The sequence below is a fragment of the Solanum tuberosum genome, unplaced genomic scaffold, assembly GCF_000226075.1.
Source record: "Solanum tuberosum cultivar DM 1-3 516 R44 unplaced genomic scaffold, SolTub_3.0 scf00130, whole genome shotgun sequence".
Taxonomy (NCBI): Eukaryota; Viridiplantae; Streptophyta; class Magnoliopsida; order Solanales; family Solanaceae; genus Solanum; species Solanum tuberosum.
In genome coordinates, this window is record NW_006239060.1 from 1,228,097 (window position 1) to 1,241,731 (window position 13,635).

The 13,635-nt window shown below is 35.5% G+C and overlaps 1 protein-coding gene across 1 annotated transcript; it reads left to right on the forward strand.

Moving 5' to 3' along the window:
• Nucleotides 1-10,078: 10,078 nt before the first annotated feature.
• LOC107061391 (uncharacterized) lies at nucleotides 10,079-13,261 on the forward strand. The gene is made up of 4 exons (XM_015310565.1): nucleotides 10,079-10,216; nucleotides 10,509-10,581; nucleotides 10,676-11,707; nucleotides 11,871-13,261. Exons 1-4 carry the CDS (start codon nucleotides 10,079-10,081, stop codon nucleotides 13,259-13,261), a joined length of 2,634 nt encoding a protein of 877 aa, XP_015166051.1.
• The last annotated feature ends 374 nt before the right edge of the window (nucleotides 13,262-13,635 follow it).

The window sequence follows — 13,635 nt, forward strand, 5'->3', positions numbered from 1 at the left end:
AAAGAAGTTAAATATTCTTATCATCAATTGATATAAAAGTAAATAGATAATTTTACCTTTAAAAATAGCCTGCACAATATCACCATCATCCTACGTTGTACTGATCTTCTCTATCATTTGAAATGTTTCTTATATTTATATGCCCATATATGATGTAACTACAAAGCATAATGATTTGGATGGTAAATGTCATTAAATATAATGACCTTTCACATTTTAGTACTTATTAATTAGCAATGAACTTAACTTTTAAATCCCATAATTACTATACATTTCCTTATTTAAGAAACAACGCAAGCAATACAAAGAAAGTAAAAGAATTTTAGTAGAAAAGATAAATAGTGAGGAATAATATAAATAGATCACCATTAATTTTCTATAATTATTGCATTAATTGCTACATTTTCTAACAAAAACGTGAACTTTTTTGTAAAAACTATAACAAAAACGTTAACAATAAAAGGAAAGTAAAATAATTTTTAGGAGAAGTGATATCAATAGTAATAATGACCATATGTTCACTTTTTCAGGATTTTTAGCTTTCTATTTCATGTTAAGAATAAAATCGCGTACAACTCCCTCATTAGTGAGGAATAATATGAATAAATCACCATTAATTTAATGTAATAATTAAATCCTATTATAAGAGAAAATTTCCCAAAAAATCTGAGGAAAAAGATAATTAGAGAATCTTGGCCAAAGAGGTATGCAACATGATATTTTCATATATATCATGTCTTCTAATAAATTTTCTTCTGAAAAATGCATAAATAAAAAAAATAGATATTTTTACCATCAATTCAAAATGTATAAATAAAAGAAAATAGATATTCTTACCATCAATTCATATAAAAAAAATAAATAGATTTGAGACTCCAAGTAACACTTCCTACTACAAAATATAAAATCATAGTTTAGGGTTCACATTTCATAAACACACATGTTTTTTAATAAATTCCGAAACTCCAAGTAACACTTCCTCCTACAAAATATAAAATCATAGTGTAGGGTTCACATTTCATAAACACTCATGTATTTTAATAAATTCCGAGACTCCAAGTAATACTTCCTCCTACAAAATATAAAATCATAGTTTAGGGTTCACATTTCATAAACACTCATGTCTTTTAAAAAATGCATAAATAAAAGAAGATAGTTTCTTACCATCAATTCATATAAAAGAAAATAGATAATCTCACCTTTAAAAATGGCCAATAAAATATCACCATAACCCAATGTTAACTGAGTTTCTCTGCGGTGTTTCTTAGATTTATATGTACAAATATGATGTAACTACAAAGCATAATAACTCATATGGTAAATGTCATTAAATATAATAATGACTTTTCACATTTTGCATTTATTAATTTGTAAATGAAAATTACCTTTTAAATTCCATAACTACTGCATAATCCTATGGGTATAATAAAGTTGATTAATAATTAATTAAATGATGGTCTAATTAAAGAAAGAAAAATTACGGTTATGTATCAATGAAGAAGAAACCAACCAATTTTCTATAATTACTATAATTAATTGAAGGAATAATTAAATAGCTCATTCATTTATTTAACGTAATATTTTTAAATCCTAAAATAAAGAGAAAAATTCCAAAAATTCAGAGAAAAAAGATAATTCAAAATCCTGATCAAAGAAGTATGCCACATCAGCGTTTTCATATCCTCATTTATATATATATAGATTTGTTCTAAATACATTGTATTCAAGCAGATTTACATGTATCTGACTCAACTAGTCCTCATATCTTACACGTGGCTAATCCAATCATTGAACTCTTACAACGCTCAAGTCAGATTAGGACTATATAAGCAGCACTATGGATGGGATCTAGCATCTGCGACAACCATATCATTTTGAGCTTTCTTTAATACAGATGCTTTGTTCATGTTATATCCAGGCATGCAGCATATGTGCTTTCCATCTTTCTAACATCTCACAATTTCATACTTGTACTCTGCATGCCAATTAATTTATGGGTCAAGAAATAAGACTACATAGAAAATAGAAATATTGGAAAAACTATAAATGACAATAACATGGATCTGTTAAAAGCATGCTAACCTTAAAATTAAATTCATCAACATCTAGAAATTAATTAACACTTCAAAATTAATCCCAATTAACTACTAACAAGGAAAAGAAGAATATTAATATTGATTTCTCTAGAGAATAAATCCTTGCTAGGAAAAACACCAGCAAACTCATTTGTTTTTTCAATCAGCTCATCAACAGGCCGATCTACAATAGACTCATCCTTGACCTGTCCCGGTAGAAAAATAGCAAAATACATGTTGTTTCTCATTCCTAAATCCTAAATGACATCATGTCTCCTTTACAATTTCTAGCTGATCATTTGATCATCTCATGTCTGAGGGTGTGTTACTCGAGGATGTTAGGTCAAACGATCAACATAAAAGATGTTCATTAAAATACGTTGAATGTCTTATCCCACTTAGCATGCTTAATGTCCTAAAAAATTCTAACAACTCATCAAAAGTAAATAAATTTATGTCGTCGATGTTAAGTTGAGATTATCATTACCATTGTCCTCCCCAGAAAAAAATAAAATTTGAAGAAGAAAACCAAATATATTTGGGCATCACTAACACATTCAATTTCAGGTCTCACCAATTTTGTCATAGAGATCTAGGGACATTGAATTGACGGAGCTATTATACTTTTCCATTACTTTAGAAATTTATACCTATTGTCTTATCGAATTTGACATAACATTTCCAACTGACACGGCTGAACATCAAATGCTACTGAAGGCCTTGAATAAAAATCAAAATCTAGGTAAGTAAAATTTTGAGAAGGTACTTTATAGAAGCATGTACACGTTATACAAAAGAATTTTTAACACGGTGAGGAGAACATTTACATAGACAGAACATGAAAAAGGAAGGAGAAACAATTTGATAATCAGACAAAAAAAAACAATAACTTAACTAAAATACACCTAATTTTCACAAACAACAATCACACCCTTTATATCATTTAGAGTGTAAAGATGAGTTCTAATGCTTATATACTATCCACTAAGTTAGTTCAGTGACCACCTTATTGTTAAGGGACAAATGACACTATAGTTTAAGAAGTTCAAAAACTTACTGCAGCTCCAATTGAGATGTACTGTATATTTAGAACTCCAATAACTTGTGGTGCATCATCGGACTCCTTGTCCTAACTAAAACATAGGGAAAATGAATATCATGACAGCAGAATCTGCTACAATAAGTGAAGCGCGATAACATTATCAAACATGAGAGAAGTTAAAATATGGAAATGGATTATTGGTGGAATGTTCCTTTCATTTTATAGGCAAATCAATGATTATTTAAATAAACATAATATTAATAGCAAAAAAGTCCAAACACATTATATCCAGGTTGACATAATCTATCCAATATTTTTATCATTATAATGATCACAACTATAAAAAAAATCAGAAACCACCACATAGCATCTCCTAACTGCGACTTCATAAGGAAGTTAAATACACAATAAGTTAAATGTTGTAAAGTCATAATAAAAATAGAACAGCCAACGCCATAGTTGTTCAATATAGAAGAACGACCACCATGATTTCTTCCTTAGCAATACCAAAATGTACATATATATATCAATGAATCACTTGAAGACTGCAATTCAAATCATTTCTGAAGAAATTTCTGGTTATAGAGAATGCTACTAAGACTAATAAGATCACATTTATCACCCTCAAATAAAGTTGAGTATCAGCTCTAAAGGCAAGTAAAAGAGGTATGTGATAAGCCTATGATTTGTGAGCTAAGTAGCTTACCTTTGCTGCTAGACTGATCACAAATCCAACAATGTCATGTGCATCAAATACCAATTAGTGGACGCGCTTCTTGATACAAGAAAATAATGTAAAACAAAGAGGGTACGAAAGAGGATAGGTTATTATGCCACATTTTAAGGTATAAGTTTCTTTACTACTTTAAATGAGAAATTTCATATATATATATATACGCATCAAATGTAAAACTTCAAAAATCTTCTCCACTCTATGCCATATGAGATTCTTTCTGCAGTAAATTATTTTGCAGAGAATTCAAATAAAACAACACTCTAGAATAGAAGATGATTTTTTTCCTATTCAGTGTTCTTTTTCTTTAATTACACGGTAAAGAGCTCGTAACTTGTGAAAATATTGCCAACTTCTAAATAAACCAAGGTGATAAAATCAAAGAAAACTCAATCAATCTAAATAGATATCAGTTTTCCAATCCAAGGCATATGCTTTCTGTATAGAATATCTAATGTTGAGAGTAGTATGACAAAAAAAAAATAGGTTAATAAACTTGCTGGAATGCGCTACCTTTCATTGAGGTACTTCATCAAACATATTGGATGTATCAATGTTCTCTTCCTGATATTGATAGTAATATTTTTGTTTTAGGAACACCTCTCTTATGATCATTGTTTTAACAATTTGGGCATTTAAAAGACGCTTAACAAATAATTACATGTATAACAAAGTCTACCAAGGAAAAATACATGCAAAAAACGGAAAATCAATATTCAAAATCAGACGACTATATTAAAGAAGCATGAAACAAACATAAATGTGAATATACTTTCAGAGGTAGAATGACTATTGATAATCAAAGAAAATCTAGATTAATTCTATATCAATAATGTCTGAAAAGTAAGCATTTACTTGATAATCGAGAAAGAAATAGAGCAGACAACTAAACACAACTTGGATACCCATATACGAAGGGGAAAATGAAAAAATAGTTGTGTAACTAAAAGTTTTGAGTATGAGTCGTTGACCATTGGAGACATCAAGCTGAGTTTCAATTTCAGTAAAATCCAACTCTCCACTGACATTAGACATGTAACAAAGTTTCAATTTGAATATGACTAACCATGAATTTTGAAGCTGCTCCAAAGAAGACAGACTTCATAGAATAATTTGGTTAAGGTGGAGGAGGAATGAGTAATGGAAAGACACTTGTTTCAAACTACATACATGTGGTTGTTTGGTATAAAGTACAATCATTAAAGCCTTTTGTATAGTCACCTAGAATTGTATTTATACAACCTGTCATTTGGCTTATATTTTGCAAAGACAAGTGCGTAGCACATGTCAATTCATCAATCAATAAAATATGCCTAAATGAAACTACAATCCAGACAACATGGTTGAGGTTTTGATTCATATGTTTGCATGTGAATCTTATAATGTTATTCATGTTAGTATTACATGAACCTAATAATTTAGTAAAGCTATGGTTTCAAAGGAAATTGCATAAAAGCTTATCATATATTGATTTTGGGCTTGAAAGATAAATAGAGTTTAGGAACAATTTCCCGATTCTAAACTAATTTGGGATCCTAATTTAACTTGAATTCGTCGGGGATACCGGGGAGGGCATGGGGCAGCGCGCCATGAAGGTGTCACGACAAGCACTTAGCAGTTCAGGGCCTGGCACCCTGCGCCAGCAGTGCGCCAAAGGTCGTTGGGCCGATTCTTTTTCCTTTGTTCATCCAGCGCATACTCCTTTAAGTTATGGCCACGTTTTCCTTCTCTGTATTAACTTATATAGGCTCCATTATCCTTAAAAAATTCATGCATATACATACACAAACATCAAACTTAAAAAAATGCTAAATCAACAGTGTAATAAATCTCAAAATCTCTGAATATACTGAGTATGAAACATAAGTTTTAAATAAAAACAACTCTTCAAAACTGTCTATCTATGAAGCCTCTACTATATATAGATGAGTGTTGGGACAAGACCCATGACTATTCAAAATGGTACTAATACTAACAACTCATAAAATTGGAGTCCTCCGAAAACAATGAGACCTCACTCAAAAGCTGACTAGCAGATGAAGTGATCTAAACGAACTCTTGTTGAGGATTCTAAGAACTTGTATATGCATCATTAAACGATGTAGATCGAATGACATCAATACATTGAATGTACGATTATGTAATATAGCTGAATAGCAAATAACTGAATGAAAGGACTGCAATAAATATATCTCAACTGAATGTAAAGAAACAAAGGAGTGAAATTATTAAAACTTTACAAAATACTTGCTCATCTCTGAACTCAACATATTAAGTGATATAATAAAAATATACTTTTAACTCTATTTGGGAGATTTTTTAACCGACAATCATCACTATGAGTTACGCGATGATACAACATCTCGCCTATGCTGCCAGAACTGTCACTACTCTGAAATATTTATGTACTCATTGCTCATTTAGAAAAACAAGGTTTCTCTTAGCTCAATGTAAAAATATTTTCTCTAGGTTGAGATAATTAATCAAAAGGCCCTCTTTAAGAGATAACTGCTTTGTATTGTTACTTTTCTCAAAATCTTTCTTCATGTAAAAATGAAACATTTGAAAAATACTTAGTTCCCTTATACTCTTGCTCAAATCTTGATTAAAACTCTTTCTCAAACTTCTCTTTACTTTCTCAAAAACTTAGTTTAAAATAAAAATGTTGGCTTTAAAAGATTCTCAAAATTTATAACTCAAAATAGGGTTCATGCTAAAATATAGACATGAACAAATGAGCTCAAGGATCTCAATAACAATATAGAAAACTCAATAGTCAGGACTCGAGAACTCAACGATACTACTCATCTCAAGAATACTTAATTCATAGGGTTCATGCTGAAATGTAGATATGAACGAATCAACTCAAGAATCTTAATGCATAATATATAGCAATTCAATATTTGGGAATACAATTTCAAAAAGAATTAGGAACTCAAAATCTCAAAATCAACTCATCTTAGGAAAAACTCAAATCTAGGGATAGAACCCTAAATTACTCTTTTACTGATTTGAAAGTAGATGTAGGGCATGAGGACGAACTAGTCCAACACTATGATAGTCTTACATACCTATAAGATCTTGAAGAAGAACTTGATTAGAAGCTTTGAAACCCTAGCTTGAAGGAAAACAATCAAGAAAACCTTTCTTGGAATTCTTGAATTAGTTTCTTGAAATCTCTATGGCCAAGAAATTATGATTTTCATTTGTGATTCACAAATGTATGGAGGAATTTGAGTTGGAAAGAATGAAATTATTGGAGAAGGACTTACCTTGAAGAAGAATCTTGAAAAAGATTAAAGGAATCTTGAATTGAAGTCTTCTACTTTGATTTTTCCTTAGGGTTTTGCCTTAGGGTTTGAGGAAGAAGAGAATGTTGGATTAAGAGATGAAAATATGATTGGTTTGGGACTTTAATTAGTCCAGAAATTCATTTAGGGTTTTCTTAGAGGTAAAAAGACAAAAATGATCCTTTTTAAAATTTTCTCGTCGGCTAATTCGTCTTTACATTGTATCAGGTTACTAAAATGGTCATAACTTTCTACTCTGAACTCATATTGATGCAAAACTGGTGGCATTGGAAAGAATATTCGAATACCTTTAATTCAATAGAATTTGGACCACGTAACTATTTATATTCTAAGAGATATGATTGTTTGAAGTTGACCCAAGTAGAATCATACATCAAAACTTAATTTGGATGGAAGCTTTCAACTCAACTTTGTGCTAGAGGGGTTCTAGTGACCTTAAATTCATATCCAAATCCATTCCACACTAAATAATTGACCTTTACACATATGAGCAATTTAAGAATCACCCAATACGACCTTACATGTAAATAAAGAATAATTCAGGTCTTAGCTTATAAATTTTTGGGGTACATCAGTTACTTTTTTATACAATCAGAGCGTATTCATATATTGTGATGGTATCAGAGAGGAAAAAAAGTGTGGGCGCTGACGTTAGTATGACATCAACGTGCAATTTTTTTTTTGATATTGTTGACACCCAATTTTGACCCTCAACAATATAAATTAATCATTTCGAGCTTCTCCAATTTCAAACGATTTAAAATAATTAGTTTTATAAAATCTCCAAAAAATAATAATATAGTTTGCAAGATTTTTTAATAGTTTTCACTTTTCATAATTTTTAGATAATAAATATGTTTTACATAATTATGTGTATAATTGATATATTTTATGATTATTCGAAAATTGACTTGAATTTTTTTTTTATATTTTAAATTTAGGGATAGTTATAATTTTGAATTAATGAGTTTTATGAAATTCAAAATACTTTCAAGTTATTATTTTAAAGTAATTTTATCATTTTTTAATAATAAACATGTATATTTTAGCAATCACGTTATTTTATAAATATTTGAAAAGTCATCACAAAAGATTTTACATTTTAGTTAAATATTTTATTAATTTACTTTAAGTTATAGTTATAATATCGAGTTAATTGGTTTTGTAATTGAATTAGTTAGTTTATAATTAAGTTAATTATTTCTTATTTTGTTAAGATTAAGAAGCTCATTAATTAATTTATATTAACTCATCTTGTTTACATTTTAGCTGAATTCACCAATTAAATTCTATTAGGCTATAATTGAAATCCATTATTTAATAACAATTTATCCCATCTTTTAAGAATAATTTTGGGACATTTCCTAAAGGCCCAATTCTAATTCCCTATACAACAAATAATTCCAGCACATTTCCCCTTCTTTGCTTTCCAATTCAACACCCCTTTTCAGCCCACATCCTTAGCTCCGACCCGGCCCAACTCTTTGTCATCAACAAAGTGACCCAGTAGGTGAACATCACAGCAGCTTCCAAACATCAACAATACAATACATACAACCGACCCAACTTCACTTCTTCTTCTCCCTTACGCCTACAACCCAACAGCCGCAATAACAGCACCAAACTGACCCCACTGCCCATACTCGTTTTCTTCTTCCAAACGCAAACCCAGAAATCCAGCGAGAAATCACGCCATCGATCACATCGTCATCTCTTTTCCCCCTTTCTAAGGGATTTTCAAATCCCTCGCACTGTTGTGGCAGAGGAGTCCCAATTGGAAATGGGAAATTTCACCCGATTACCCCTAATTTCCATCTATATATTAATCTCTTTGGGTCGCAATTAAAGGAGGAAAAAAAAAGATTAAGAGTTAGCTAAGTATTGAGAGGAAGAAATATATCTAAAACAAAAAATCTTTGAAACTGTTCTTGATCGCTTTTGTCTCGTTCATTCGAGTTTCTCAAAGTTGTGTTTCGTTGGAAGAATCGCTGCTCTCCTAGTCTCAGCTAACTGCCCTCGAAAAGGTAAAATTCTTTCTCTTTAAGATGTTTTTGGGTCTGTTTCTTTAGTCTCCGAAATAAGGTTCTTGATTGTTGTTTGTTAAATGTTGGCTGTAAGTTCTGTCTTGAGTGCATTCAACTCATCATGTTAGTGTAATTTCTTTCATTATGATTCCTTCGAATCATGATAGTGAATAGGGGTCGAATGTTAGCGAAGTTCTTACTTAGTATGCTATGTTGTTGGTTTGATTCATTGACTCATTTTTTGTATTCACATAATAATTTATTCTGCTCTACTATGAATGATTAGCGTTTTGTTAGATTAAGAATGCATTAGTTGTGTTGTTTGTTCTGGATTTTATCAACATGAGGTAAAAGTAGTGGTTGTCCTTATTGTATTTTTTTTTTTGGCAACAACTCTTATCATTTCCCTTGTGATTTTGCTTAATAAATATATATTCAGCCCCTCCTCTCATCTAATTGAGACGACCGATTAAGTCCTTTACCCGTAGTTGTCGTTCCCCCTTTGGCATGGTTTTTCGAGTCTCTCGTATTTTGTGTGCATTTGTTAGTTCATGTCTTTAATTTGATCATGAGTTAAGAAGGTATATGAGTTCGTTTGTTATGGCAATTTGAAAGGTTTGCTAGTTCGCTAGTTTAGGTCTCGGTGGGAGCTTTCAAAATGGGTATTTAGATGGTTGGTTTCCTTTTCCCTCGATTTTTTTTTTCTTATAGTGTCGCATGTTCAATCTTTGTTTGAGATTTGTTGCTTTCGTTTAACTCTTTTGAAAATAATAGGTGTAACCGGCTAATCTCCACACCTTCCAAATAGGTTATATTGCGATTCGTTGTTAAGTGTATTTCAACATGTAAGGCGTGTGTCATTAGGTCATTTGTTTTTTCATGAGATAGTATTAATGCCCCAGTGTGCCGCCCCAGAAGGCGTTACATTAAAATCCAGCGTTTTCAGGGGCGAGGCAGAATCGTCGGGTCTCATACAGCGGACGAATTTTATTCCGTCTTTCGGAGATACTTTGGAGACCCTTGATGGGCAGGTGGTGACCATGGATTTCTTCCAGCAGAGGGCCCAGCAGAGGGACAAGACTGCCAGATTTTGAGGAACACTCCACCATACCCTTTGACTTGTAAAGACACACATGTAGGCCATTATTTTAGGGGAACTTGTCCCCAACGTTTTAGCTTAGATTTTCAGCCTTTAGACATATATTGTAGTAGTTCATTGGTATGTAGAACTTAGAGAAAATATCAAAGAAAATTGGCACTTGCCTCCCAAAGCTTGCTTCCTTTTATTGCTTTCTTGTTGGCTGTTTTAGTGGACTGTTTTAGACAGATTGCTGGGCACGTTTTGAGTGCTTGTTTGTGTTAGGACTGAGCATCCGAGGAGCTGTGCAAGCCTTCAGTTGCTGTGCCACGAGCCTTCGAAAAATAGGCCCGTGACAAGTGGTATCAGAGCAACGGTTGAAGCATGACGTCGAAGTCTTAACGCAACGAAGAAGGAGAGCAGGAAGCTCGGAGAGACACTGCCAGAAAACGTGACAAGAGCAGGGTAAGGGAATCTTCTTCCAACCCTCCTGTTGGGGGCAGGAGCCTTGGGGAAGAGGGGGAAGTTTCCGATACCAGCCAACTCGACGAGAAGATCCTCGGAGTTGAGGCTGGTCTGTCGGCCTTGAACAGGCGACTTACAGTTTTCGAAAACAACTTCACTACCCTCGAAACAGTCGCTATTGAAGGCTTCGATGAAGTGAAGAGTAACTTTGAAGAGCTTGAGGAGGTTAACAAGGAAGGACTGACCAACCTCGAACTCAAGCTCACCGAAGCCCTCTCCTCTCTTCACCGAGAGTTTGAGACTTTGAAGAGGCGGGTTGATGAGACTGCCACTGCGGGAGTTGCTGGTCCCGTCACTGTCCGTGAGACACGGATTGAAGCTCCTAAGCCAAAGGAGTTTCGTGGTGAAAGGAATGCCCAAGATGTCGAGAACTTCTTGTGGCAAATGGATGCTTACTTTGAGCACGTTTGCATGGCCAGTGAAGCTGCCAAGATTCGGACAGCAGCTATGTACTTGAGCAACACCGCCATGCTGTGGTGGCGGAGGAAAAAGGCAGACATGGAGAGAGGGGTTTGTTCCATCGACGATTGGGAGCAATTCAAAGGGGAGTTGAAGCGACAGTTCTACCCTCAAAACGTAGTGCATGAGGCTCGTCGGAAGCTGAGGGAACTGAAGCAAACATCCTCCATTCGAGACTACGTGAAGGAGTTCACTAGACTCACTCTCCAAATTTCGAGTTTGACAAGTGAAGACTTGCTGTTTTATTTCTTGGACGGCCTCCAAAACTGGGCCAAACAAGAGCTCCAAAGACGACAAGTTCGTGATGTCGACGAGGCGATCGTAGTGGCAGAATCACTCACTGACTTTCGGGCAGAAGCAGCGAAGGGGAGGGACAATCGGAACAAAAATGTTCCTCCCAAAGGGGATAGCAGTCGGACCAAGAACAGGCCAGTTCCCAACCGAGGCAGCGACACAAGAGGTAACAATCGAAACCAACCTTCTAATTTCCGCAAGAACTAAATTTCCGCAAAAACTATGAGGATCGTAAGAAAGGCGTTCCACATCGTGAGGGTTGTTATATTTGTGGTGAAACTACTCATGCTGCCGTTACTGTCCGTCCTTAAGTAAATTAAATGCAATAGTTGCTGCTCAAAAACAGCAAGAACAGGCTGCATCGCAAACTGGAGGTCCATCCAGTGAACAAGGCGGACAGGCTAGCGGGGCTGAAAAGAATAAGAATGTTGCTGTTGGGATGTTTAATCATATGGCTTTATTTAATCAGATGACTCTTTCTGCGTTAACTGCTCAGCCGGCTAGTATAAGGCCGCGCGAATCGTTGTTTGTCAATGCCAAGTTGAATGGCAAAGACGTTAGAATTATGGTAGACACCGGTGCAACTCACAATTTTGTAACAAAGGAAAGGGCCACTGACCTTTGTTTGAATTATGTTGCTAGTGATACGATGCTGAAAACAGTCAATGCCCTCCCCACAACTGTCCACGGATTCGCTCCTAAAGTCCCCATCGATTTAGGAGGGTGGAAGGGGCTGACAGATTTCACCATCGCGCCCATGGATGTTTTTGACATCATCTTGGGGCTGGATTTTTGGTATGAAGTGAACGCGTTTATTTCGCCGCGTCTCAGCCAATTGCACATCAGTGATGCCGGAGGTTCTTGCGTGGTGCCCCTTATTCGGGTGCCACAAAGCAGAGTGCACTTGTCCGCCATGCAGCTTATTAAAGGCTTCAAGAGAGGGGAACCAACCTTCCTTGCTGCCCTTGTTGGAGGCGTCGGAGACTCGATTGGGGCAGCAGCCTTGCCTCACTGCGTCGAGCAAGTCCTTTACAATAATAGGGACGTGATGCCGGAGGAACTTCCCCAACGGTTGCCACCGCGAAGGGAAGTTGATCATCAGATTGAACTGATTCCCGGGGCAAAGCCACCTGCCATGACGCCTTATCGTATGGCGCCCCCAGAACTGGAAGAACTGAGGAAGCAGCTCAAGGAGTTGCTGGAAGCTGGACACATCAGGCCTTCCAAGGCGCCATTTGGTGCGCCTGTTCTGTTCCAAAAGAAAAAGGAAGGGACTTTGCGCTTGTGTATTGATTATCGGGCCCTCAACAAGGTCACGGTGAAAAACAAGTACCCTATTCCGTTGATCGCAGATTTATTTGATCGATTGGGGCAGGCTAAGGTGTTCACAAAAATGGACTTGAGGAAGGGTTACTACCAAGTCCGAATTGCTGAAGGTGATGAGCCAAAGACGACTTGCGTCACTCGTTATGGTGCCTTCGAGTGGCTGGTTATGCCGTTCGGCTTGACGAACGCTCCAGCTACGTTTTGTACATTAATGAACAAGCTGTTCCATCCCTTTTTGGATCAGTTTGTGGTCATCTATTTAGACGACATTGTCGTCTATAGCAACAGCTTAGATGAGCATGTTGAGCACTTGTGCAAAGTGTTCAAGGTATTGCGTGACAACGATTTGTGTGTGAAGCGGGAAAAATGCAGCTTTGCCCAGGCCACTGTCTAGTTCCTCGGGCACACGATCAACCATGGAGAAATAAGGATGGACAGTGACAAGGTTGAGGCAATTCGAGATTGGGAGGCCCCGACGAAGGTACCAGAATTGCGGTCCTTCCTTGGCCTCGCCAATTACTATCGGCGCTTCATATTTGGCTATTCTGCCATTGCTACTCCACTCACCGACTTGCTGAAAAAGAGTCGTGAGTGGGAATGGGCAGACTCATGTCGAGATGCCTTCGAAAAGCTCAAGGTTGCCATTATTGAGGAGCCTGTTTTGGCACTGCCAGATTTCACCAAGGCATTTGAAATTCACACCGACGCGTCTGACTTTGCTATTGGTGGCGTCCTAATGCAAGAGGGCCACCCGATAGCGTTTGAGAG

Excerpts from the sequence above, each read along its gene's own strand:
- LOC107061391 (XM_015310565.1), top strand. The coding sequence starts at position 10,079 with ATGCCCCAGTGTGCCGCCCCAGAAGGCGTTACATTAAAATCCAGCGTT. Across the intron at positions 10,217-10,508 it reads TGGAGACCCTTGATGGGCAG|ACAGATTGCTGGGCACGTTT; the intron begins GTGGTGACCATG and ends GGACTGTTTTAG. Across the intron at positions 11,708-11,870 it reads CCGAGGCAGCGACACAAGAG|TTGCTGCTCAAAAACAGCAA; the intron begins GTAACAATCGAA and ends TAAATGCAATAG.